The 27,383-nt window shown below is 41.6% G+C and overlaps 1 protein-coding gene and 1 non-coding gene across 2 annotated transcripts in view; both read right to left on the bottom strand.

The window, feature by feature from the left end:
- Positions 1–27,383, bottom strand: part of URB1 (URB1 ribosome biogenesis factor) — a 100,130-nt gene that overhangs the window by 14,094 nt on the left and 58,653 nt on the right. The window contains exons 26-36 of the mRNA XM_089688935.1: positions 25,818–26,011; positions 23,881–23,991; positions 19,824–19,887; positions 17,151–17,319; positions 11,516–11,618; positions 8,898–9,058; positions 5,559–5,670; positions 5,345–5,451; positions 5,122–5,265; positions 3,449–3,558; positions 2,693–2,893 (exon numbers count right to left, since the gene is read on the bottom strand). Of these exons, the coding sequence (XP_089545061.1) occupies positions 2,693–2,893; positions 3,449–3,558; positions 5,122–5,265; positions 5,345–5,451; positions 5,559–5,670; positions 8,898–9,058; positions 11,516–11,618; positions 17,151–17,319; positions 19,824–19,887; positions 23,881–23,991; positions 25,818–26,011 (1,476 nt within the window). The remainder of the gene's footprint in view (positions 1–2,692; positions 2,894–3,448; positions 3,559–5,121; positions 5,266–5,344; positions 5,452–5,558; positions 5,671–8,897; positions 9,059–11,515; positions 11,619–17,150; positions 17,320–19,823; positions 19,888–23,880; positions 23,992–25,817; positions 26,012–27,383) is intronic.
- Positions 20,336–20,469, bottom strand: LOC149452840 (small Cajal body-specific RNA 3). The gene has a single exon (XR_016314828.1).

Here is a 27,383-nt window from a genome sequence, read left to right as displayed (position 1 = left end):
ATGTTTCTACACTAAATTAGGAATAGTTTGTGGTTTTAGCGCATTCCTTTAAGTTATAGCACTAAGAAATTTATTTGTTTTTTTTTGAGGTGGAATTGCTGCTTTAAAGTATTAAGGGTGTGGCGCTTTTATTACACTTTTAATATCCTATATTATTATTTTCAAATGAAACAAAAGTTTCGAACTTGTTATCTACAGCCTATGTAAGTGAGGCTGTAAGAACTACAAGCTGATAGGTATTTGTTAATGCCATATGAAACCATGAAGTTGCCCACCTTCGCTCCTGAGCATGAAGCCTACTAAAAGCTACAAAAGGTTGTTCAAAAACCACCAAGTTTGACTGCCGGCTTGTGATAACCATTCAGGTTAGGTCCGAGGCTAAACTGCTGCAAGCAGAGGCAGGAGTAAGGCTGAGTCACCTGTCCATCATCATGCAGCACCAATATAAATGCTAGTGGTCAGTGATGGTATGCATCCTATGAGAATGAAATCTTCTATCCAACAGTTCTTTAATTAGGAATACATTTGTATGGGAATTTATCTACAAGTACAGTAGATATCCCCTTTAAAGCAGTAGTAAACCGCAGCCTTTAAAAAAAAAAAAAAACAAGCTTTCAAGGAAACTGCGTATGTGATGCTAGTATGCATCACATACGGGATTATTATGAAATACTTACCTTAGAACGAAGCCCTCTGACGGAATGCTGTCAATGTTGACAGGGCTTCCATTTTCACTCGGTCTTCCTTCCGGGTTCGCTGGCATGGGCACAGGAGTCACAGTTTATGACACAGAGTCTCTCTTCAGAGCGCATGCGCTGGTGACATCACAAGCTGCATCCAGTGTAAACATCTCCTAAACACAGCAAGTTTAGGATATATTCACTGTACCTACAGGTAAGCCTTCTTATATAGGCTTACCTATAGGTACAAGTTCAAAAGTGGCATTTACTACCGCCTTAAGCACTTCAGCTCCAGAAGACTTATGATACGGCACTGCATTACTTTAATGGACAATCACCTCTGAAGTTACTTTTTGCATTATAAACAAAAGAAAAAAAACATTTTAAAAAAAAATAGAAATAAAAATGATTTTCTACTATAAAACATATCCAATTAAAAGAAAAAAAATTTAAAAATCCAATAAATTTAGGCCAAAATGTATTCTACTACATATTTTTGGTAAAAAAAAAAAAAATCCCAATTAGCGTATATTGATTAGTTTGCACAAAAGTTATAGTGTCTACAAACTATGGGACATGTACTGGAATTTTATTTATATACTAGTAATGGCGTCGATGAGCGACTTATAGTGGGTCTGTGATATTGCAGCGGACATTTTTACACTAACACTTTATGGGAACCAATGACACTAATACAGTGATCAGTGCTAAAAAAAATATACACTGATCACTGTACTAATTGCACTGATTGGGAAGGGGTTAACATCTAGGGCGATCAAAGGGTTAAGTGTGTGTCTAGGTATGTGCTTAATGTACAATAGGTGGTGTTGGTACAAGGGAAAGTGATGGATCATGTTCCCAGCTCTGCTCTGACACACGATCGATCATTCCCCCCTATCTATGTAAACATAGGTAGAGCTCTGTTCTTCCTCCCTGCCTGACGATCGGGCCTGGGACTCGCAGATTGGCTTCTCCTGTGACAGTTAACAGCACAAACGATCTGCCAGTGGTGCATGCATGCCCCTGTGAGGTAGAAGTTCAAAATCACATATATTCATTCTGCTATAGGGTGATCCATAAATGGTTAATCTGCAGCAATATAAGAGGGGGAACAAGTTTGTTCATAAAATACTTTAATGACAAGGAAAGCCGTGAATGAGCAGATAAGGTGCAATGTATCCATTACACACTAAAGCTGGCCATAGATGGATCAAAATGCGGCTGGTTCAACAGATTTCTCTCGAATGGAACTGTTGGGAAATTTTAATTTGATTCGTATCTGCAGCCAATCGGCTGCAGTGCTGATCAGTGTATTCTGACAGAGGAGTACCTGCAGTCAGAATAGAATAGCACAGCGGAAAGGATTTCTCCATCCATGTATCCTTGTATGGGTGGGGAATCCCTGTCGGCTCACAGAAAAATAAAAGAAACTATCCATGTTTGACCAGGCTAAGGCATGGGTTGAAGGAAAGAAAATTGCTCAATTCCCCCATCAACATAAACAGCGCGAATCCCTCCCATAGTACTATTGTGTTCTGGCAGCAAGGAGCGCAGGCAACCTTCCCTGCCGGCACAATACCACGATCACTGGGCCGGTGGCTATAGCCACCATCAATGATCTGGCGAAAAAAAAAAAAAACCCAGACAGGCTGGTTGCACTGAAATCTATCTATAGAACAACTTTAGTGCAACCAGCCTGCCTGTACATGGATTGAAATTCACCTGGTTGAGCAGGAACCATCTATGGTTGACTTAACATGCGCCCTTCAACTAGTGTATACCTGGTCCCGGTGTTACTTTCCAAAGATCCCAGAAAATTAATTTGTGTCAACAGAGAAATTCCTCCTCTTCTCTCTTGCTCAAAAAAAAAAAACCTTTACTGTGGCTTGCAGAAATCAAGCATTTGAACATTAATGCAAAAAAACTAGATGAAAATATGAAGCAAAGTGGAACAGTCATGTATTTGTCTCAAAAGACATTTTAAAGATGGTCAGAAGCTGAGAGCGGCTTACCTGATGTGTCTGAGCAGAACCATGGAAACCCCAAAGATCTCATTCACCAAATGGATGGGAAGGAGCTTTTCATGTTCTGCCAGTCCGTCTGGCTTTTTCTTCTCTTCTCTTGATTTGGTCTTCGCTTTGTTGCCCAAGTTGGTTAGCCATAAATTGGTCACTAATGTTATAACACTTCCTAGTGTTTTATTCTCAACGTACCTGAAGATTAAAACGACTTTTTAACCAGATTTATTAGGCACCACTGAAGGACTTCATTAACGTTCTACCCTTTACAGTCACACATGATATTATTGGGAAGTCATGTATAGTTTCATTGCCCCACCATTTATTGTATGTGTATGTTTGGAAACCTTACCCTCCCTATACAATATTCACATAAAATAATTCTGGGTAAACTTGAAATGTAAAAAGACTTTGAACTAAAGATAGAGCTAGAAAGCAGAAACCACATATAGCACCTTTTATCTTTATGGTTGTAGTAAAGGTAATTAATGCACTGTGGATGCTTCACAAGTTTGCTATGCAAACCCTGAGTTTCTCAGTACTAGCATTTGTACACCCCGCACATGGCAGTGCATAGGTCTGGTAATAGGTACTAATCACTGTTTTGTAGAAGGCAGAAGAGTGCATGTCCAAAATATGTTTTTGATGACATTCGAAATGCACTTGAAATAGTGTGTATTCATTACAATTACCACTGCAAGACTTGTTTTGAAAACTTGTAGCAGATACCTCCAAGTAAAACCAAAGTACCTTTTCTCCAGAATGTTCTGTATCCAGGACAGCAGGCTGTGGTCCCGTATGAGTTCATAAGCTGCTTTTGGCACTTTGGAGGCCTTTGTAAGAATTTCCAGAACCTTAACCTGTTACAAATCATAGGGTTGTCATCAGAACCAATATATAGAACTATACAAAAAATTAAATAACATAATAAATCTATGCAAAGATAGCAAATGGATGTGATAGGGATAGTCAAGGAGAGAGAAGTAACAGAAAAGGAGGAAATTAAAGAAAAAGAAAGACAAAATAAAGGGGGCCAAAATGTAATACATGGGAAAAGAAAGGTTAGTGCAAGGAAAAAAGACAACGGATGGAAAGGAAAAAAAAAAATGTATAGAAATTATAGTGATTGAAGGGAAGTGATGGGGATGGAAGAAAAGGAGGGAGGGATGGAAGAAATGGTGGAGGGAGAAAGCAAAATAAATGAAAGAGAATGAGATGGTAAGCAAAAGAAAGGGGATGAGAGGGGAGGGAAGAAGGAAAAGGTAGTGAGAAAGGCAGGAAAAGAGAAAATGGGACTGATAGAATAATCAAATGGAAAGTAAAATGAAAGGCAGGCAAGGAAGAGGAAGAAAACTGGAAGAGATGCGGAAGTAGAGGAGAGGAAAGAAAAAGTGATTTAAAATAATTATAAGGAAGGAAAAGGTTAAGGAAAAGAAGAGAAGAGAAAGAAAAGTCACGTGAAAGGAAGGAGAAGAGCATGTGAAGAAAAGAAAGGACTAAAAAGGAAGGAGGTGAGAATGAGAATAGGAAGAAGCGAAAGAGAAGTGAAAGCTATAAGAAAAAGAGAAAAGAGAGAGAAAGAAGCAAAAGAGAGAAAGAAGAAAAAGAGAAAGAGAGAGAAAGAAGAATAAGAGAAAGAGAGAGAAAGAAGCAAAAGAGAAAGAGAAAAAGAGAGAGAAAGAAGAAAAAGAGAGAGAAAGAAGAAAAAGAGAGAAAGAAGAAAAAGAGAGAGAAAGAAGAAAAAGAGAGAGAAAGAAGAAAAAGAGAGAAAGAAGAAAAAGAGAGAAAGAAGAAAAAGAGAGAGAAAGAAGAAAATGAGAAAAAGAGAAGAAAGAGGAAAATGAGAAAAAGAGAGAGGAGAAGAAAATGAGAAAAAGAGAGAGAAAAAGATGAAAATGATAAAAAAAAAAAAGAGAGAAAGAAGAAAATAAGAGAAGAAAGTGAGAAAAGAGAAAAAGAGAGAAAGAAGAAAATGAGAAAAACAGAGAGAAGAGAAGAAAATGAGAAAAAAGAGAGAAGAAAATGAGAAAAAAGAGAGAAGAAAATGAGAAAAAAGAGAGAAGAAAATGAGAAAAAAGAGAGAAGAAAATGAGAAAAAAGAGAGAAGAAAATGAGAAAAAAGAGAGGCGAGAATGAGAAAAGAGAGCCGAGGAATAGGAGAAAGGGAAGGGAAGAGAGGGAAGGGAAGAGAGGGAAGGAAAGAGAGAGAAGGGAAGAGAGAGAAGGGAAGAGAGAGAAGGGAAAGAAGAGAGGAAACGAGAAGAAAGAATAGAAAACAAAAAAGGCAAGGGGAAAAGAAGGGCAAGAGGGGGCTAGGAAAAGCTAAAAGAGAGAAGTAAGAAGCAGATCAATATTGAGCTATGGGATAAATCATTAACATATGTACTAAATTTCAAAGTCGGATAACACATCTGAGATCTTACCTGAGATGTTTCATCACATAGGGGGCTGTTATAAAAAGCCATAATGACCATGAAAATCCTCTGGTAATCATAGAGCTCATAGCAATGCTTGTCCCTCATTCCATCACTTAGCAATCCTAGAATCCATTCACGCTCCACCTTGTGCTGTTTAAACACCATAAAGACGGTTACAATGTACTTGACTCGTGTGTCATAAGACATGCAACAATGACTAGCCACATACCTCTATGTCAAAACTGTAAAACAACCTATAGAAGTCAGGAACTTTCTTTAGGTCCAGGTACTCGTGGGACAGCAGGAAGCGGTTAACCTTTATGTACATGTGTTCCTCTGTTGTGGAAGACAAGAGAAGGGTTAAACTAAAAAGTAATTCATCCTTTCCATGTTTCCCTGTCAGCCCTCTACAGCAAATATATAAGAATGACATAAAAGTTTACCAGGTCTGAAGATCAGCTGGGCGGCTCTGGCACCATAGAGCGCCAGTAAGTATGTGAGCCGGAGATTCTCCTGCCGAATTCCATTCTTTATAACATCCAGCAGATACTGCAGCTGTGCAAGAAGAAACATTAACTGTGTTATAAACGTTAGTTATTGATACAAAGCTAGTGACAACCTGAGAAATATTTTCTAGGTACCTGAGACTTGTAGGTCATCTAAGTTTCTCATCCAGTGTGGCATATTGACTGCCCTTTAACCTAACAGATGTTTAACCAAAGCTATGTGGTTCCAAACACCAGGCCTGGTCATTTTGTCCCAGGATTTGAATGTGTTTATATTTTAGAGACCTTGTCACCAACCTAATATATTGCAGGAAAAAGCACAGAATATCAATCACTCTAAAAGCTTAAACTAGAGTGTTTATCCTTTTCATAAATTATTTATTTTTATTCACCCCTGAATTTTCTGGGAGAATCAATTGACTAGCACATCCCCTCCTTCCTTGCGCATCATAGCCCCTCTTCTGGGAGTGTCGAACTACTGTCTGTACTGGCCCAGCATCTCCATCTTCCTCCTCACCTCCTTACCAGGGGTGGACTGACCATTTGGAAACTCAGGCGCTGCCCGAGGGCCCGGGGTCAGTAGGGGGCCCCATGAGATGCCCCTGGTACCTTTTTTATAGGCTTTTTTGAGTTTGGGCAAGGACACAGGGGCCCCATGATCCTCTATTGCCTGGGGGCCCCATGAGTTGTCAGTCCACCCCTGCTCCTTACATAACTTTTTATGTAGCTGCCGTTGAAAGAGTGAAGGAGAATGCTATAGAATGTCACTTGAGCAACAGTTCTGAGTCTGTTGGGGTTGCCAACATAACACCCACGATGGTGGTGCTAGGAGCAGTATCAAGGGTTTTGGATGTCTATAAAAGCCAGGCTTTTAAAGGTAAAATACCATTCAAAAGAAAAAAAAAAACCATTAAATGTATATATTAATCTTATGCAAAGATTTTTGTTGAAATGAATAGTCTGGTGACAGAGTCTACTTAAAGCCCAATTCAAAAGGCTTACACATTTTTATTGCCATGTAACCCCACCCCCTCCCCACTATTTGTTAAGCTGCCTATAGGGGAGTAATTTTTTTTGTTTAACCAACTGGCTGAATGAAAAAACTGACCTGATTCCCCCATCTACACACTCAATATGCATGGGGGAACCCTCCCCGCTGAGCTATTGTAGTCTGATAGAGGGGATACTTACCAGCTGTCAGAATACAATGTTCAGTGTTGCAGGCTATAGCCGGTGGCGCTGATCAAGTGGGGAAAATCCGACAGGGCAGAAGTACATAAGTTCATTGGTAGATTTGACTTCTGCAAAACCAGCCTGCCCACACATGGAGTGAGGTTTGGCCAGTCTCTGCTGAAATTTTGATCCATGTACAGCCAGCTTTAGGATTTGTGACTGAAAAGTTTGCTACTGGCTGCTGCTGTTTGCATTAAGCACTATGGTTCTTGGACTATTTATTAAATAGCTTGGGACAAGAGAAAGCATTTTAAAGTGGCTCTAAAGGCTCAAGGTTCTTTACCTTCATGTATTCTATGCACGGAAAAAAAAAACAAAAAAAAACCTTCTGTGTACAGCAGCCCCACACTTCACCCCAATCCTTACCTGAGCCCTCTCCGATCCAGCAATGTTCATGACAGTCTCTGCTGTCTGGGGACTCTTCCTCCTCATTGGCTGAGATAGCAGCCGGAGCCCATTGGCTCCCACTATTGTCAATCACAGCCAGTGAGCCAATGATGAGAAAACGGGGTTCAGGGCCCAGTCACGACCCTGTGAGTCTTATAGATGCACAGAGCAGCAGCTTGGTGACTAGCATGCAGCAGTGCCCCCAGGGCAAGCGGCTTTCCCTGGGGGCATGTACAAGAGAGAGAACCCAGGAGCATTGGCAGGAACCCAAAAAGAAGAGGATCACTGCACAGAGCAGGTAAGTATAGACATGTTTGTTATTTTAACCTCCCTAGCGGTATGATTATGTCCATATTTCTGTGCTGAAAGCGGTACATTTTTTTGCATGGAAATATGTATTTTTTTTATTGTAGATCTGTAATTTTTAGGAATAACTCACTGAAATCTGTCCAAACAAGAGTCTAGTAAACATTCCGGGTAGGATAAAACTTAAAACACAAAATCATAAATTATAATTTAATAATCATAAAAATAATAATATAATAATAATAAATTTCATTCAATAATATAATCAAACCAAAAACACTGAAATTTTAAATATAGCGCCAAGTTCGCACATCGCTGAGCAAAGTCGCAAATTGTTTTCAGTGTCTGATGACAAATTTCCCCATGAATCATTATCACTCAATTCTGCAAGTGGTTCTGATTTACTATCGCTGTTCTCTAGTCGGTCTAAAACCGCTTTTGACCTAAAGGGACGCTTTTTGGACGCCATGGACTTTTCTAAGTTCCCAGGCAGAAAGAACAGTCAAAATGCAGGCAGGGCACAGGACAAAGCACTCGGGACAAAATGTATGTGAAATGCTTTGATACAGGAATGTTTTACTATGTCAAATTCATTTCTAAGAAAATGACAGTTTCTAAAAATTTTTAAATTTGCCGCCATTCTGGCCCCTGTACGTCCCGACGCTCACAGGGACCGGAACACGGAAGCCAGATGCCAGCATCGGCCGGAGGAGATGGCCGGGGACACATCGCGGGAGCGAATAACAAGGTAAGCGCTGCAGGGAATCCCTGAGCAACGCCGCATGGTAAGCCCGAGTGTAGCTCGGGGTTACCACTTTTGGTACTGAAACTTTACCCCGAGCTACACTCAGGAATACCGCCAGGCAGGTTAAGGAAAAACCAAAAAAAAACACCCAAAGCTTTAGTGTCACTTTCACTACCCATTAAATTTCTTCCTCAATGCTGACCCCTGCCAACACCCTTTCATACGGTCTTTAGCTGTAATCTTCCTACAACTCCTGTTGACATGTGATTTGTCACTGCTATCTTGCAGCAATGCCGTTAATTCACAGGTAGAGGATCTTCCAACAGCACAAGTGGCAAAGATGTGCTGACAGGGAAGATGGACTGAGGGTCAAAATACTCCTGAAGAGAAAATATCTATCTTTCAGGATTATATGCTCAGATTATCAATCCTGAAGACCTATTCAGCAGTGTTGTGGATGAAATTACCTGAACAATAAAAGAAAGTGGCACAAACAGATATAGCTTTGTAAACATGACACTTAATAAAAATGAACAGGTGTTCTACAAACTCATCAAAAAGCAGTCTGAAAATGCCATACATCACCCATGCTGCCATCTGCTCACCTGCATCTTATCCCGAAAACGAGCCGCCTCCAAATGGGAGAGGAAGGACCCCAAGACGTAATTGGCAGCCGCTCGCATGCTGTAATCGTAACTACTGAGTGCTGCCAGGATCAGGCCCAAAGCATTGACCTCCACAAACTTCACACAATCCACAATCAGCTCTGCAGTAGACAACGAGGAACGATAAGTGACGAATCATACAGGCTATTGTTTGCTCATTACAAGTAAAGTTACCCCATAGTCTTCAGACAGATGCCAGATGTTAAAGAATAATCTCATCTACAAACATACTTCTAGTTTTTTTCTTTTTACATACAGCGTATTTTTTCATATGTTCAGCATCAAAAAAGTTAAAATATTTAAAAACTATATTACACATAAAAAATACAAGGGCAACCTGAAAATAATGCAAAAGTGGTAATAATTTTTTTTTTTTTTTTTTAACACCACACACACGGAGCAGTGAATTGTCCCTGCCCCCCTCTCTGTCCTCATTGGCTGAATGGCTGTAATTGACAGAAGAGGGAGCCACTGCTGTCTCAGCCTATGAGGAAACAGAGACTCGGGACTCCATGGCTGTTGTGCACATCAATGGATCGCGATGGGCCCAAGGTAACTATTGAAAGGGCTGGGGGAATGCTGCACACAGAAGGTTTTTCTACCTTCATGCATAGAATGCATGAACGTAAAATCTTGAGCCTTTATTTTGAGTTCTTAATGGAGGAGGGGTGCAGGTTGTCTAACATCCACAAAAAGCTACAGAATGTATACACATGACATCATTCACAAGAGTCACCAATGACAAGACATTGCTGTTGTCAGTGGGATCATCTTTGTAAACCTGCTGTAGCCTTCTGTGGATGGCAGACAGCCTGCACCCCTCCTTTAAAAACTCAATGAGGACATGTTACTTTTGCTTGGAATCCATTATTTACCTGCAATAAAAAAAAGAAGAGTTTCTATAGAGGTAGAGTTACTCTACCAACATCTGATATTTTCTAAGTTAATAAAGTTATGCCCACGGTCTTCGTATCTTCAGTGTAGTCCTTCACCGCTTTGTTCATCTGTTGAAGCACTTGAAAATACCTGCTACTTGGGGTTATGGAGGATCATTTGACCTCCTTCTTCCTAGGATGCAGTGTTTGGGCCTATGCGACCAAAATCTCACATGGGAGAGGGGGGAAAGTCATTTATCCAGTGTAAGCGCCAACACTGACCATAAACAGAGCTTTCCCAGGGATTAGAGTTAGTGATCCAACAGACAAACAAAGCAGTGCAACAGCATGGTGAATGTAAGTGGGAGACTTTCAAGAGAACCTGTCATGTTTCTTGGAAATGGCAAAGAGCAGATTCACTTTAACTAATATATTAACACAGCCTGCCACAAAGCATAAAGACAGTGCCTGGTTTTCTTATTGAATGTTTAGATGAGGTTAACACACTTTTTAATCAGGGTGTCAGAGGTACCCTATGATAAATATTTATTTGTATGCAAATAATTAAAAAAAACACAAAAAAAAGTAACCTGACCAATAACCATTACCCATTTCTGTTATGTGCATGCTTATGTGAAAAGCTAACAACTATGACACTACACTTATTATGGGGGTACAATAGGCCACTGGACAAAACATTCCACCCTGCTGAGTGTATCTCAATAGCCCACAATACCCTCTGTTCATCTTCAGAGTCCAAGAAAAGTGCAGGTATAAGACAATGATCATCTAAGCTAAACAAGTACCTTTAGACAAAATCTATTATGTTGAGGCGAGAAAAAGGAAAAAAAAAGAAAAAAGCAATACAGTCCTATCAAAGGCAAGATCTAAGAAAAACATTCAGTATGTGGACCTCCAATGCACAGCATAATTTACACTGGAGTGTCACAGGCACACTGTCATTCAAGGTTCTTCAAACAAAGTAGGAAAGCACAAGGACAGACTGAGTTATTGGACTGACTCACCCTCTCCGATCTGACGTCAAAAAGACACAGCAACCTTCTCAGAAAATAAATGCATTCATTATATGGAGAGAGTTGTGACAGAGGGACATCAATGGGAAGGCCAGCTGCACCCTTTAGCTACAAAATCCAACTGCAACCAAGCATGACCATTACATGCTGGTAACAGGATCTCCACCCTGTGTTTAAATTAATAGATACAGCATATATGTAACACTGCTATAAAGATTCTATTGATTAGTGTTAATAAAATTACAACCAGCAGCCAGCTATGATTTTCTAAAACCTGCAAAAACTTTCAAACAAGGCTTTCTTTTACGGGCTGTTCACAATGCCCACCAGCCCAAAATGCTGCAGTGTGACAGCTTTCTCCTGTAATGAGCCGAATTTCTGAATCATGTGCCTGGCTCTCTGGTGTAGCCAGCCGACTGTCACTCTTGGTCATGTGATTGGTTCCCTGCTGTAACCAGCTGATTGTCATTTCCTGATAACATGATTGTCCCCTACTTTGACCAGCCATTTTCGATGTAGCGATGTTGCAGGCAGGAGTGGCCACACATGGATCAAAAGTCTTTGCTGAACCAACTTAATTTTGATTCATCTATGGCCAGCTTTAAAGAGTGCTGAACATATAGCAGCCCACATAGTGTGGATCAGTTACCTGGTCTGAGCAGCTCACTGAAGAGAGGTAACAAGAAGCAGGGATCATAAAGTTTTCCGAGATCATCTATAGCCCGGTCTTCATACAATGTGTTCTTCCCGGCCTGTAATAAATATTTTTATGGGTAAATCAGTGATTCTGAACGCGTTCAATAACAAGGAATGTGAACCATTTTCAGTTATGGCTTTTAAAATGTATATCAAATTGCGTTAACTTGTTAAACAACTTTTTTCTGTGTATAGTTTGCAATTATATACTGTACATACCTGAGGGCAGCAATTTTTTGCTCATTAAAGATGTAGACTCTACTACCAGCTTTGCAGTGCTAGTTGTGCTTTACGGCTCCTTCTCACACAGAAAGTCTATGGGGAGATTTACTAAAACTGAAGCACTCACAATCTAGTACAGCTGTGCATTGTAGCCAATCTGCTTCTAACTTCAGCTTGTTCAATTAGGCCTTTTTCACACAGGTGATCCGTCAATGGATGGATGAAAAAACAGACAGCAATGCACCCCTTTGGGCAAAAGGATGAAAACAGATAATCATCCATTTACATCCAAATCTGTTCAGGTCTGCATTTTTTTTTTTTTAATGGAACAAGTCTCTATTTTTGTTCTAGTTAAAAAAAAAAAAAAAGAGAAGCGGACCTAAATGGATGTAAATGGGCAAACAGTCCATTTTTTCATTGGTTGTTAGGAGCCAGCAGCCATTGGTGTCCTAACAACCAGTGTCTCATCACTGCTGTCAGCAGGGTATACCCGCTGACAGCAGAGTAAAAACAACAGAGCTGGAAGAAAAAAAAAAAAAAAAAAAAGAATGCCGGACTGAACACTTGCTGGCTCCAAATGCAGTATGTGTATATAATATATGTACGCAAGTCTAAGTACATTCAGAAGCTAGGTATTATGCAAAGTCAGTGGGCAAATAAGCAGAACTCAACCTCAAAGCACATAGACTTGCTTACATATATTTATTACAAGTACGTACATAGCGCCATCAATTTACACAGCTATTACATACACACGCTGCATTTAGAGCCGGCAAGTGTTCAGTCCAGGAATACCCCTTTAACAGCAGAGATAAGTCACTGGTTAAGGACGCCTGCTGGCGGACAGAGAAAAAGGATGTAAAATTGTATGGAAAACTGATGTAAACTGAACTGAACTGAAAATTGATGTAAACTGAATCAGTTAAAATGTTTTTAAATGTGACTGAATGGATGAAGACCCCTAATCTTTGACAATAAAACCTGGAAGCTGGTTGGTTTCTATGCAGAGGTGCACCAGATTTTGCACCATCCAGTTTTGATAAATAACCTCCTATGAGTCAGCAATCCCTGTGTAGCGGATGTCCTATCTCTACAGTTAAGCAGTTAGGCAGAGTAGTAGTAGTAGTAGTAGATCTGGGGCGCTCAACCTCTTGAAAAACGAGGGCCACTTAACGGATTTGGTAACTGGTCTCGGGGCCACAATAAAATGAAGTAGTTCAGAATTTTTAATATTTTATTTTAAATAGCATAATTAACATTTACCTCCTGCAGCTGCTGAATGCCAGCAGTAGGAAGAGAAAGAGAAGCCGCATTTCAGCTGTTGCAGGAGGAAAATGGAGATGGCAAATGGTTCTTCTATATTCTGGCCCTCCTGTCCAAGTATAAAACAGCATGTGACAGGGAGGCCACACAGGCCCCCTGGAGTATGGGGTCGCCATTGCAACCCGATGCTACACCAGTGATGCCCCACCAGTACGAGTGTGTGGTAAAAGCACATCTCAATTAGGCCCCTTTCACACGAGCAGATTGATGGGGTCCGCCTGTTCATTTTTCAGGTAGACCTAATCAGTCCATCCATAGACTTCTATGGACTGGCAGGTGTCAGAGGACAATAGTTCACTGACACCTGCCAGCATCTGATCCTGTATGCCAAAAACAGACTCCGTTCCCCATCTGTCCAGCGGATCAGATGAAAATCGGGTGGAAGAGGATAGGTGGTCCGTTTATATCCGACCATCCCATTGAAATCAGCGGGCAGTACCTGTGTCCGCTCTGCAGCAGCAGAGCATACAGAGACCGGTCCTTCACCTGCTCAGCGGAGAGATCCCCCGATGAGCAGGCGGATCATGCTGATGGATCTGGCCTGTCTGAAAGGGGCCTTATGGGGCTTTTCTTCCCCCCGGAAACAGAAAATGTAAACAAGCCCTTACTGTCCTGAGCCCCCCCTCTAAGTCTGCTTTCACACTGATACGCTGCGGTTTACCCGCACCGTGAGTGCTGTGCGGGGCACCTGCTGCTTTCCTGCGGGTTATTTGCGCTTGGTCATAGACTGCTATTATATCTTGCGGGCGTGGTGCACTTTCTGAAAGTGCACTAAAACTCCTTCAGTCAGTTTGAGGGCCACATCAGAGGGCTCTGTGGGCCACAGGTTGAGCACTCCATTAGTAGATAACCCAACCTCTAGTGGCTAACCTCAGAATCTGAAAAAATCTGCCCTACACTTTTCACAATCAGATTCAGACACCCTTCAAAAATTGATTGTTCTGTCAATGTGATTGGGACTAGGAGTCTGCACAGAGCTTAAGGTCATGTTACAAACACCCCCTGCAGCACCATTTTCATCTTTGGTGAAGTACTTGTGCACACCAAGTCATGCTGTGTCTGCAGAATTTCTTATTATGGCACCAAGACAGATCAGGCGGTTATGGGAAAGGCTAAAGTCCCTTCACTATATACCTTTCACCTGGCATGCAGACTCTTTAATATAAAAGGATTATCCATAGTTTAAGTTGGGCATCGTGTCCGTTCAGTTCCAACAAATTGATGGCTACAAAACTTTCACAAACAACTATGTTTGAAAGAAACAAAGATCCCATTCAGATGTGAACTGCTAAGCTAACCTTTGTAAATAACCAAAAGCAGGAAAACTCCCCTCCTCTGCTAAATAGAACCTCTCTGATGCAGTTCAATCTCTTGTGCCCACGCTGCTCTCTGTGAAAGCCCAATCTAGGGGTCAGGCTTTCATCTGAACACATATATGCCAATTAAAAAGCCCGTGTTTGCTGAATCACTCTATGACTCAGGGACTGCTCAGACCACTTCGGTGCTAAAACTGAAAAGTGATGGGAATTTGCAAGCTGCATGGAAGTTTTTTTTTGTTTTTTATTTTACAGCTTTGAATCAGAGATTTTGAATAAAAAAAACCCCATACAGCCTTCCTGTAAACTTTTATTTCTGCAGCTGGTGTCATATCATGGTTTCTCTACCTAGAAAGTGTAAATATTTCTCTATGTGGTCTTTAACTGCCATTTGATTTGAGTTAAAGCGTTTAAAACAGATTAAAGATTGCAACCCTGACCCTCTTCAACTGCCTGAAACACGAGACTGCCTCTGGTTGTATAGGACTCTGTTTACTGTTTAGAGCAGGGGTGAGCAACTGTGGCCCTCCAGCTGTTGTAGAACTACAAGTCCCATGAAGCACTGCAAGATGACCGTTTCAAGCATGGCTCCCAGAGGCAGAAGCATGAAGAGACTTGTAGTTTTGCAACATCTGGAGGGCCGCAGTTGCCCAACCCTGGTTTAGAGAGACAACCGATGCACTGTTATCCTGGAATTGATGTCATACTATAACTCATTCCTCCACAGCAGGAGCAGACTGACAACTCATGGGGTCCCCGGGCAATAGGGGATCATGGGGCCCCTGTGTCCTTGTCCAAACTCAAAAAAGCCTATGAAAAATGTACCAGAAGCATCTCATGGGGCCTCCTACTGACCCCGAGCCCTCGGGCAGTGCCCGAGTTTCCAAATGGTCAGTTCGCCCCTGCTCCACAGAGTTCTCTTCTGTTCTCCTTCAGTATCAGAGAACAGCTATGTAAGAGACACTAAAGGCCTTTTTTAAAAAAAACACTGACATATGTAAGGAAAAAATACCTACCTGTCTTCAGGTCAATTCGACTAGCTAAGGGGGAACATCACATCTAATTCATTCACTATTTTTATTTGCTTCCTTTTGGTCTGCTAAATTTCCACTTGCCCTCTAGAAGATTTACCCCCCCCCCCCTTCATGACCAGGCCAATTTTTACTATAAGACACTGAGCTACTTTAACTGGCAACTGCGCAGTCATGCAACCCTATACCCAAATGAAATTTACATCATTTTTTCACACAAATAGAACTTTCTTTTGGTGGTATTTGATCACCACTGTTTTTTTTTGTGATATATTTTAAACAGACTGAACACTTTGAAAAAAAACAAACAATATTTTTTACTTTCTGCTATAAAACATCAAATAAAAAAAATTTTGGGGAGTGTGGTTCTTTTGGGTAGAGACGATATATATTGAGCTAATTTATTGTCAACAGTATAAAGTATCAAGATACATTCATGATGAAGTGCAACTCCTCTTCCTATGTTAAAACTGTTGTGTTATACACAAATAGATTTTAAAAACGTGTTGATCCTGCCAGAAATCCAGTGAACTGATAACTTTTTGAGCTCTCTGCCTGGGCTGACTGTAATACATCAGCTGTGTTATCAGTTTTCTCAAACTCCAGAACACCTCCCTCCCACATATCTTCAACAAAGATATAGTCCACCCTAGGAAGGGAAGTGTGTTACAGGCAGGATCACCAGCTGCAAATAAAGGAAAAGCCATGAAATGCAGCCACCATAACTAAGGACTGATAAGCTGCAATATATTACATGTTTGTTCTTGGGTTTAGATACACTTTAATAACATGAAGTGCAGCCTGCTATTACATTTATGTTGATAAAACTGGATAGTGGGATTAAAAGAAAAAAATGGAGTGTATCTGGGTGCCAGATCACTTCTGTTAAAGGTAATGTTCAACAAATAAGCATCATTATTGGGATGGCCTAATTTAAGATAATATTCAGTTTTCTCGTATCTATAGACATGTGCTGTTGTGATTCTTCTGGGTTGAATCCTAGTATATACTATTTGTGTCTCTCTTTTCCCTACTGGTGGATTTTAGACCATTGAGGTTTTGGACTGACGGCTATCTTTTGTGCCCCCATATCTGACCTTCTGATTGGCCCCTTGCCTTCTGGAATACAGAGGCAGCCTGTCCCTTATACATGGAGGGTTTTGCTGCTGCACGGTGCATATTGATATCATATGTAAGTCATATTATGTTAATATATGATTTTGTTTTGTTTTTTCTTGTATCTCATATGTTGTCATTTGATATTCAATTTATGTATATCTGTTTTAGATTTTGCTACTAAGCTCCTGAAGAAGCGATCATTGTCGCGAAACACGTTGGGCCATTTTCCTGCGGCTTAATGTCTCTCACCCCCCTATAGGATCCATTTGGTGGTCTTTACATCTCTAATCATTAATGTGTTCCTTGTACACGGTGGGCTGTGGGACATTGTCTGCGGGGATAGTGTAACTATGATCTTTTAAACTGCAAGATGTTTTTTTCATGACTCATTGTCATAATAAAGTAAAAATGATTTTACTAATACGTGTTTGGAATTTCTGTGCCTTAAAGTCCATTTGCAACCTTTCCCCCCGTTTTCTTTCCCTCCAATTTTTGCCTGGATAGTGGGATTGATTGTACAGAACAGTAGCACTGCTTACTCTGGGTGATTCGATATTCTTCAGTTCTAATACAATACCTCGGCAATCAGCTTGCGGTGCAGTGGGAAGTTCAGGATGGTTTCCAGCATTTTCTCTCTGTCTAACATGCTGAGAATCTCTTCCATGGTTGGCTGCTGCCACAGGGATTTCCCCAAACTTTTCCTCGTCTTGTGATGCTCCACAGCAGCTGGACCCCACAAAAGCAATCTGCAGGAGGAGGGGAGATTACTGCTTGTGCCAGTACTGCAAAAGCAAGCACTGGCATTCATGTTTAATTACACTTATTATTTTGTAACACTTTATGTTCACTATTAGTTTTTGGTATTTTTTTAAAAATCAAACAGATTCTCCCATCCACATATGCAACGTAGATGGAGGAATCCTCCCCACTGTGCTATTGTATTTGGTCAACAGGACTCCTTTTTCAACAGTTTTGATCAACTTATGTCAAGCGGGAATGGCCATAGATGGCCCAGCATTTGACAGGGTTTAGCAGGGATTTTTGATCCATCTATGGGCAGCTTTAGTCAAGTCCATCAAAATCTGACAGTGCATCTAACACAACCAATTAAACAACAGCATTGCCTGGGGAGATGTTAGTGTTAGCTAGACTAGCAGATTTCGATGGACTTGACGAAAGCTGCCCATAGATGGATCAAAAATCCCTGCTAAACCCAGGTTGTTGATTCTTCAGTGGAGTGGAGATACCCTAGGACAGTGGTGGGCAACCTTTTTTTTCAACTAAGCCAAATCTCGCCAAAACCACGGTTGAAATTTATTTTGAGAGCCACATTTTTAAAACTGAAAATACATAGGATGGTACACTGTTTTTAGTTTCAATACGTTTTTATAGTAATTCATCCCCCATATAGTAATTCATCCCCCATATAGTAATTCATCCCCCCTATAGTAATTCATCCCCATATAGTAATTCATCCCCCCTATAGTAATTCATCCCCCCATATAGTAATTCATCCCCCCTATAGTAATTCATCCCCCATATTAATTCATCCCTCATATAATAGTAGTGAGTAAGTAGCAAGTAGTAAGCCAAGTCCCCCGTGTCAATTCACTTACCTTTGCTCCGCGCGTTCCTCTCGCCGTGTTCCCGCGCCGTTCCGGTCTTCAGGGCGGACTGTGAGAGGAGCCTAGCTCCTCTCACGTTCGTCACGCTGCCCTGCCTACACACATCCTGACAGCCAATCACTGGCTATCAGGATGTGAGTGGCAGCGAGATTGGCCAATCATTGCATTTGAGCGCGCAGCCCTGGCTGTTTTTTTTTTTGGATCACGCTGCAGAGTCCCTGCCGCCCGAGAGGAGGGAGGGGAGCGGGCGCCCGGCACACAAGAGCCGCATTAAAGCATGTAAAGAGCCGCATGTGGCTCGCGAGCCGCAGCTTGCCGACCACTGCCCTAGGACAAGATGGATAGTACTGGCTGGAGGAACAGGTAAAGGTATACAAGGAAAAAAATAAAAAGGGAAAATGAATGCAGCCACAACATTTAAGAATGAATAAGCTACAATAGATTAAAGTGGTTGTAAAGGCTCAAGGTTTTTTACCATCATGTGGCAGCAGACCCCCTATACTTACCTGAGCCTCCTCTCAATCCAGTGATGTGTACGAGAGCAGGAGCTCTCCGGGAACTCTTCCTCATTCACTGATACAGCAGCAAGAGCTATTGGCTTCAGCTACTGTCGATCACAGCTAGTGAGCCAATAAGGAGAGAGTGGGAGATGGGGCGAAGCCACACTAGTGTGTGAATGGACACACAGAGCAACGGCTTAGGAGCAAGCCTGCTCGGGTGCCCCCATAGCAAGCTGCTTGCTATGGGGACACCTGGCAGGAGGGAGGGGCCAGGAGCTCCGGCGGGGGGGACCCAAGAAGAGGAGGGTCGGGACTGCAACTGTGCAAAACCACTGCAGGGAGCAGGTAAGTAAGGTAAGAAAGACATGTTTATTTTATTTTTAAACCTGCCTTTAATATCACTTTAAATTTTGTATTTTGGGTTTAATACTGCTTTGAACCTAAAGTTTGTTACTTTCAGCAATGTGAATGTTATTAACAGTTTAAAGGCTATGTTCACCTTTCTAAAAAAAATAAATAAATGCTCACTTTTTTTCCATGTAAAAAAAAACAAAACAAAAAACGACATTTATTTATTTTTATAGGAGCTTGTAAAGCATTGCACCCACGATCAGCAGATAGGTGCAAAGCAGACAGTTACTGAATGACAGGAAGAATCAATGCACTACCAGAACACACCCTGGTAATTCAGTGAGAACTACAAGTTGCCAGCCAGAACGGCTGTCAGTACTAGTAGTTAATTCGTTCACAGAGGTCTGTTAATGGATGACGCAACCGTGTGGGAGGAGCCCCAAATGGTCACACTCTTTTCACAGTCTGACAGCGGATGTGGGGAGGGAGAAGATGCCTGGCCTCCTGTCACAATGAGGAGATGGATCGGGGAGAGGCTGCAGGAACATGTTATATGTTCCACCCTGAAAGTTGGTGGAACATATAAAACATGTTCCCAAAGATGAATTTAACCTTTAACTGAGACAATGCCCAACTTACATTTCACTGATCTGACTAGAATATGGGACCTGGATTGGTGACTTGGGCTTAAAACAGTTCGGCAGCATTGATGCTCTTGGCACAGCCTACCCTTGACTGTTAACAAAATGAAAATTATATTTTTAAGTACATTACCTGAAATCTCGGAGGCTCAGGTTATTTTTCTCATATGCCTGCAGAAGGAGAAGGATTTTTTGGTCTGGAATAAAAAGAAGATAGTTAAACATAATAGAAAAAAAGAAAATGAGAAAAAAGCATCTGAGGGGGAATCTCCATTTTCAATAAACCATTCTTGTGCCTTAGATTTGTATATCAGAAAAACCATTACCACCCAATGCCCTTCCACCCACCCTTTTCCCCAAAAACCAGGAAAAAAAAAAGGCAAGCATCAGGACAGTCAGGCAATATACCGGCAGCCATGGCTTTACAGAAGACAATGCAGAAGATGTACAGACAGGAATTGATAAGAAATAGAAGAAAGGATGATTAGAGGGTTAATAGAACAAAAACAAATTTGAGTTTGTGGAAAACTCTTAAGAGGAAACCATCTAATCCAGTATCAATCAGGGACTTTGGTGGACAAATCTGTGCACACCTGCTTTTATCATTACAGTAGAGTCCCGCTCCATTGTCAGATTTGTTTGTGCTGTGTGTGGAGAGGAACGATCTGACCCATGTGTACACTGTGCAGAGCCAGACAGAGATCTCCAGGTTAATATAGGAAGGCTGATACTACGGGCAGACACTTGACCTGCACGCATCCATTAGTTCAGCTTCCATACCATGACATTTTTATTCCATAGTATGCGGAATGCAAAAGCAGGAGTGGGAAACCTAGGGCGAGTGAGAACATACAATGCTGAGGAGAGGGCAAGAACTATGGCAGGAATTATCTACCATGTATGTTCTTCACCAGCATCAAGTGGCAGCAGGGGCGGACTGACCATTTGGAAACTCGGGCACTGCCCGAGGGCCCAGGGTCAGTAGGGGGCCCCATGGGATGCCCCTGGTACCTTTTTCATAGGCTTTTTTGAGTTTGGGCAAGGCCACAGGGGCCCCATGATCCCCTATTGCCCGGAGGCCCCATGAGTTGTCAGTCCGTCCCTGAGTAGCAGAACAATCCAGGGGGCGATTCACTGTATAAAGCACTTCCCTATAACTAAGAATAACATCACTTTTGACTGTGTCTGCCATTTAAAGTGTTTGAAAAAGGCTCAAAGTTTTATTCTATGCATGAAGGTAAAAAAACCTTCTGTGTGCAGCAGGCCCCTTTAATAGTTACCTGAGCACAATCACGATCCAGCGATGTGCAACACAGCCTTGGCTCTAGAGGCATTAGGAGTATGCATTTTATGAAAACGCATCAAAGCTTGCGGCATGCAGGACTTTAATGTGCTTTCATGAAAGCACAAATTCTAAAAGCGCACTTAGAAACGTGTAAAATGCACTTATAAACTATCACCTCTCTTACCTTGCACATCCAAACATTAATCCTTTCGTCTCTATCCTGCCACTGTACGTGAAAGGTACATTAACCCCCTTCACTTCCTCCATGTATGATCTGTACATTTATCTATAGCACCATTCCTAAGCTCTATGTTTAACCCCTCAGTTTCTCAATTTCAAAAAAATTGTAGCAAAAATTAGATCAGTTCGGTTGTCTACGTTCTCCAAGAGGGTCTTTTTGGGGCTTTTTGTACTATTTTTTAATTTTTATTTTGACAGAAAGAAAAACATTTTTTTTTTTAAACTTTTGTTTTTTTTCCCTTTTTATAGTAAAAAAAAAATAAAAACCCAGCAGTTTTCAGATACACTTATAACCAAGTTGTAACCACGCTTTTAGGATAACAACCAACTATAAGCAGCAAGCATTCTGTGAGATATTTTTCACAGCTAATACATACAAAAATGTGCGGCATTGAAATACACTAAATAAGTGCTCAAATAATAGTGAAATAAAGTGTTCAATATAACAATATAAGCAATATGCTAATGAGCAGAGAACCAAAAGCTTCTTATAGTGTGAAATATGCTATATATTAAATGCCAATAAAATTGCACTTAGAAGCAAAGAAACATAACCAGCACTGTATAAAACACCCAATCCTGTACAAAGCTCTGCACTTCCGGTATACCTGATGACATCACAACAGGCTCCGCCTATGTGTTTTGTCGTAAATGACGTCTTCTGGGGCACAGAATATATTTTTTTGCTTGTAAGGGCAATTGTATTGGCTTTTAATACATATATAGCAGTTTTCACACTATGTGCAGCTTTTTGTTTCCTGCCTCAATGGCATATTGCTGCATACATTTGGAAATGATCAGGTGATGAGCCTTGTGCCAATACCCCTTGGAAAGAGAACCAGTCTTGCAAACGAAAGTGCACAGAGGCCAAGAGTGTGGATTTGTACACATTCCTTAAGGACATTATGACATATTATTAATATACAGTATTTATAAAGCGCTAACAGCTTTAGCGCTGTACATTACAATGGGGGACAATACATGCAACAGTACAATAACAATACAATGCGATACACGAGGGGTTCGAGGGCCCTGCTCCTTGGAGCTTACAATCTAGGAGGGAGGGGTTAGTGGTACAGGAGGAAAAGCTATGGGGGATGGAGTGGCAGGAAGAGTGGAGGAGGTCGGCAATTAGCAGGGGGTGGGGTAGGCTTCCCTGAAGAGATGGGTTTTCAGGGTGCACCTAAAGGAGAGGAGAGTAGGTGATAGTCTGATGGATTGGGGTAGGGAGTTCCAGAGGATGGGTGACGCCCTGGAGTAATTCTGGAGGCGGGCATGGGAGGAAGAAACCAGGGAACTGGAGAGAAGGGTGGTACTTGGATATTAGGTCGGTGATGTAGTTTGGGGCAGTATGATGGACAGCTTTGTACATCAGTGTTAGGATTTTGAATTTGATCCGTTGGGCAATCGGAAGCCAGTGGAGGGATTGGCAGAGGAGGGTGGTGGAAAGAGCGGTTGGTAAGGTGGATGAGTCTGGCCGCAGAATTCAGGATAGACTGAAGTGGGGATAGCCTGTGGTGAGGCAGGCCAGTGAGGAGGGAGTTGCAGTAATCGAGTCGTGATATGATGAGGGAGTGGATGAGCTGTTTAGTGGTTTCTGGGGTTAGGAACGTGCGGATTTTGGCGATGTTGCGGAGGTTGAGTCTGCATGAGTTTGTTAGTGATTGGACTTGGGGCTGGAAGGATAGATTGGAGTAAAAAATGACACCAAGTACTCTGGCCTATGGGGCGGGCCTGATGGTGGCATTGTTGGACGTGATGGAGAAGTCAGTAGGGGGTGGTGTCCGGGCTGGGGGGAAGATTAGGAGCTCGGTTTTGGAGATGTTCAGTTTAAGGAAGTGGAGCGACATCCAATCTGATATGTCATTCAGTAGGCTTGTGATTCGGGCAGAGACTGAGGGGGTGAGGTGGGGGGGTTGAGAGATAGATTTACGTGTTGTCGGCATAGAGGTGGTAGTTGAAGCCGTGAGAGTGTATGAGTTGGCCAAGGGAGGAGGAGAAGAGAAGGGGCCCAAGGACAGAGCCTTGAGGGACCCGAACAGAAAGGGGGAGTGAGGGGGAGGGGGTAGCGTTATAGGTAACGCTGAAGGAGCGTTGTGATAGGTAGGACGAGAGCCAGGAGAAAGCAGAGTCTCTGATCCAGGGGAGTGTAGTTTTTTGAGGAGGAGGGGGTGATCGACTGTGTCGAAAGCCGCGGAGAGGTCGAGGAGAAGGAGCACTGAATAGTGGCCGTTACATATATTTATAGAGTCATATTTATTTGGTAAGCATAATTACATTCGTTCTTGGTGGTGGCTTGACAGAGTGGATTTCACATGATCGGTTCTTCTTTTATATAAACTATTTCATCCATTGATTTGTGGACACTTTATATCACTATTGTTATATTGGCCACTTTATTTCACCATTTGATTCCTTGGGCACTTATTTAGTGTATTTAATTTTTATATATATTAGATTGCTGTGAAAAATAACTTGCTATATTGAATATTTTATTTGACTATTATTTGGTTTATTAGATACTTTATTACATAAAACCAAATTAAAGCTCTGTCTCAAAAAATTATATAAAAGTAATTTTGGTATAGTGCTGCAAAGTGCTTAAATTTCTAAATATGTGGGCCAGTCCATCTTAATAAAACAAATTAATTGCACTACCAATTACCTGTTACACTGATGGTTCCTCCATAGGCACCAAGTAAAACAGCGAAATGATTCTTGTCACAAACCGATGGACATTTCCTGGTTATGGTTTCCAGCAGATCCGCCAACTTTTCTGTCAACAACATAAGTCACATATAAGTTATGCTCCCTACTAGTCCCAGAGTTTATCGACAAACAATATGCTTGAACAAACTTGACACATATACAGAAGAGCAAAACAATCAGATTCCACAATTTAGTTAATAACGTACGATTGCTTTTCATTATAATACTGCACTACCTTCTTGACAGTTGAAGAAGCTCATTGTGTAATTGTACTCTTGCTAAAACTCTCCGTGTGCAGAACCAAGAATGGAAATGCTAAAACTCTCCGTGTGCAGAATGGAAATATCTATTTGGAAATACAAGCAAGGAACCTTCTAAATGCCATCTGATCCTTAGTAATAGGAATGGATGATCATTTAGATTTTTCAACCAAAGTGGCCTTTCCTGACAAAGTATTATAGGTTCAGTCAACGTTGTTGTACACTTGCAGCATCTGATTCAAACTCATTTCCAGGTTTCAGTAGCCCAAACCAATTGCTAATACTTATCTTCTGCAATAGAAAGTCAACTGCAACTTTCTATTGCAGCAACTACTTCTATTCTGCAACTACAATCGACCTCCTTCTGACCTGAATTCCCAGAAAGAAGCAATTCTGTCATGAAAAAAAGCTTGACACAGGGCCTTACTTTCAGCTGAATAGGCAAAGTACATGTTTACTATAATTGATCGATGATACCGTGAAACATGGATAAGCAAACATTATGGCCTCTTTAACACTAGGCAGGATCCGCTTGCTCAGCAGGGGGATCCATCCATAGATCCCCTGCTGAGCAAAGCAGAATGGGCGGATAATAGATCCTTGTCCACTTCAGAATGGCATGGACACAGCACGCTCTGCTCTATGGGTGGTCAAGTGTAAACGGACCGCCCATCCCTTTACACCCGACTGCCCTCTGATCTGATCCAATCAACCCAGACGGAAGGGAACGGATCCTTTTCCATTTGTTTTTAGCAGATCGGATCAGATAGGAGGTAGGCAGGTGTAAACGAACATGAGTCTATTTACACCCGTCGCTCTATAGAGGTGAATGAAGGGTCCAATCGGTTCCGCCTGAAGTACTGACATGCGGACCTGATTTGACCGATCACATGAAAGAGACCTTTGGAGGGAATTAAAGTGGTTGTAAACCCTTACATATACCCAGTGAAGTGACTGGCCTCTGTAATACACAGAGATTAAACAAATCCTCCTACATAAGTACCTGTTTATCAGCAGCCCTCTCTCCTCTACTGCAGTCAAAAGTTTACACAGTATTTGTGACCTTCAGAAAGAAGGGGGGCAGGGATCTGTTGCCACAAACCACTCAGCATAGAGCAGGGAGCTGAGTGTAATCTGAGTCCTGAGTGGAGGGAAAAGATACACCCCCCAAAGGTCTCATGGAAAAACAGGCACAGATAAAGCTGTCATTCACCTGCTGTGTGCAGTGGGGTGGGAGGGCTATCTCCTGAGATTGTTTGGTGTCTGAAGGGACTCATGCAGATAGCAGAGGAATGAGAGGAGACAGAAATTACACTAGGGGCTATGGATAGAGGCAGGTACACACTATAGAAGGATATGCTTTGTTCATGTTTCATTTCAGAGTTTTACAACAATGTTAACAAAGAAAGGCACACTGCTAAAACATCCTGCTACATTTGCTATACCTTGTCTGTGCCAGCCAAGGTATAGAGCAGGAAAGCTCACATTGCTTTCTGCTTATTCCTCCCACACCTGAATCTAATTGGATGCAGTCAGGTTGGATTAGCTGGTGTGAATTGCACTTCTTTTTCACTGCTCCTTGCACTTATTTACTGTACAAGCCCAACAGTGTCTCACTGCAATATTTACTGACCTCGAAGGGCATTGCTGCTGCTCTCCTCCTCTCTGGATCTCAGAAAACTTGGCAGGAAGAGAGAATGCTGCATCGCCATCATATGGATAACGGATAACTGCACTAAACCCTGCGTACAGGGGCCACTCGGCTCATACCACTCTTCAATTCCAGCACACAAAGTGTCCAAAAATGTAAAGTCTTTGTATCGATACCTGTCAAGAATTGAGACATTTAAAAAAAAAAAAAAAAAAAAAAGATATATTTTCTTGAAAGTTGATCTAAACTCAAATGTTAAATGGAAAGCTACCTGAAAAATCTGCTTGCCAAAATACTTACATTTCCTTGAGAAAATTGTGTTCCAGCTTTTCTTTAGTGCTTGGACCATGTGTAGACACATTATCTATGCAGAAAGGTCCAATCAACCAAACTGAACTCTAACTCTCCGATTCAGCAAAAGATCACATGATCTAGTACCTAGGACTTTACACACATGACCAACACTAGGGAGGTAGCTATAGCAGTAAAGGTCCACTTTACCTTTAATTTACCAGCTAGAGAAGAAACAAGGCCAAAAGCTACAGTAGAGGATTGCTAAAATTCCTGCAAGATTTGTTTGCCATTTAATACCACCCATTTACACAGCACTGAATGCAGTGACTGACTTCTATAAGGGCCTATTAAAATACATTAAGTAAATGTTAATGCCAACTATATGACATTAAGACTGCTAAAGGACTGTGTATAATAAACAATTGTCTTATTGTTTTCTATAAAATATTTTTTGCCTTTTGTAATCCTTTACTGCATTTAGGCACTGCTAATCTCCTGCAGCCTCTTTGCATCCAATTTTTGGCTACGGGTATTTCTGCAATGTCACCATGACATTTTTCAGCGTGGGTTTCCTGATGGTGCCAACACCAGATAATGCCTGTATAGTGAATAATATGCCACTGCTCTAGAAAAGCCTGCCGTCACAGCCCCCAAACCCATCATGAACTCAGGTGCTAGCTTAGCATGACTGACCGTATGCAGTGAAAAGTCCAGACAGCTGCACTCCGTAAAATATCAGAGGTTATTGCAACTGTGAAAGCACGCAAATACAGCAATGTGACAATGTGTAGACAGAGGAGAAAAAACTAAACGTTTCACACTCAGTGTCTACCAAGTCATGAGTAAGTGTTGAGACAGATTTAAAAGCATCGACTTTTCCTCTGTCCCCACAATGTCACATTGCTGTACTCATGTGCTTTTACAGTTTTAATACCGTCTGATGTTTTTTGGAGTGCAGCTGTCGGGATTGTTTTTACCAGATAATGCCTGGATAATTTATGTTGGAATGGCCGCCACTTGCAATCTCCAGTGTAAGCCTGTGTGAGAGTGTACTACATAGGAGTGCAATGTGAAAACAGGGACAGAGCGTTGTCATCATATAACTGGGAGTGCCTCAATAAGAACCTTCTCTGCAGTGTCAACTCCAGCTGTATGCATATATGTGGCAGTGAGCCGATGGAATTTAACGCATAGCTGCAACATATATGCATACAGCTGCCATCCTTTGAACTGGGAGAGCGCTCCCTCGATGCT

Source organism: Staurois parvus, unplaced genomic scaffold (genome assembly GCF_062004578.1).
Source record: "Staurois parvus isolate SC_StPar_1 unplaced genomic scaffold, SC_StPar_1.0 ptg000461l, whole genome shotgun sequence".
NCBI classification, from domain to species: Eukaryota; Metazoa; Chordata; class Amphibia; order Anura; family Ranidae; genus Staurois; species Staurois parvus.
This window is presented reverse-complemented; position numbering and strand designations above follow the sequence as displayed.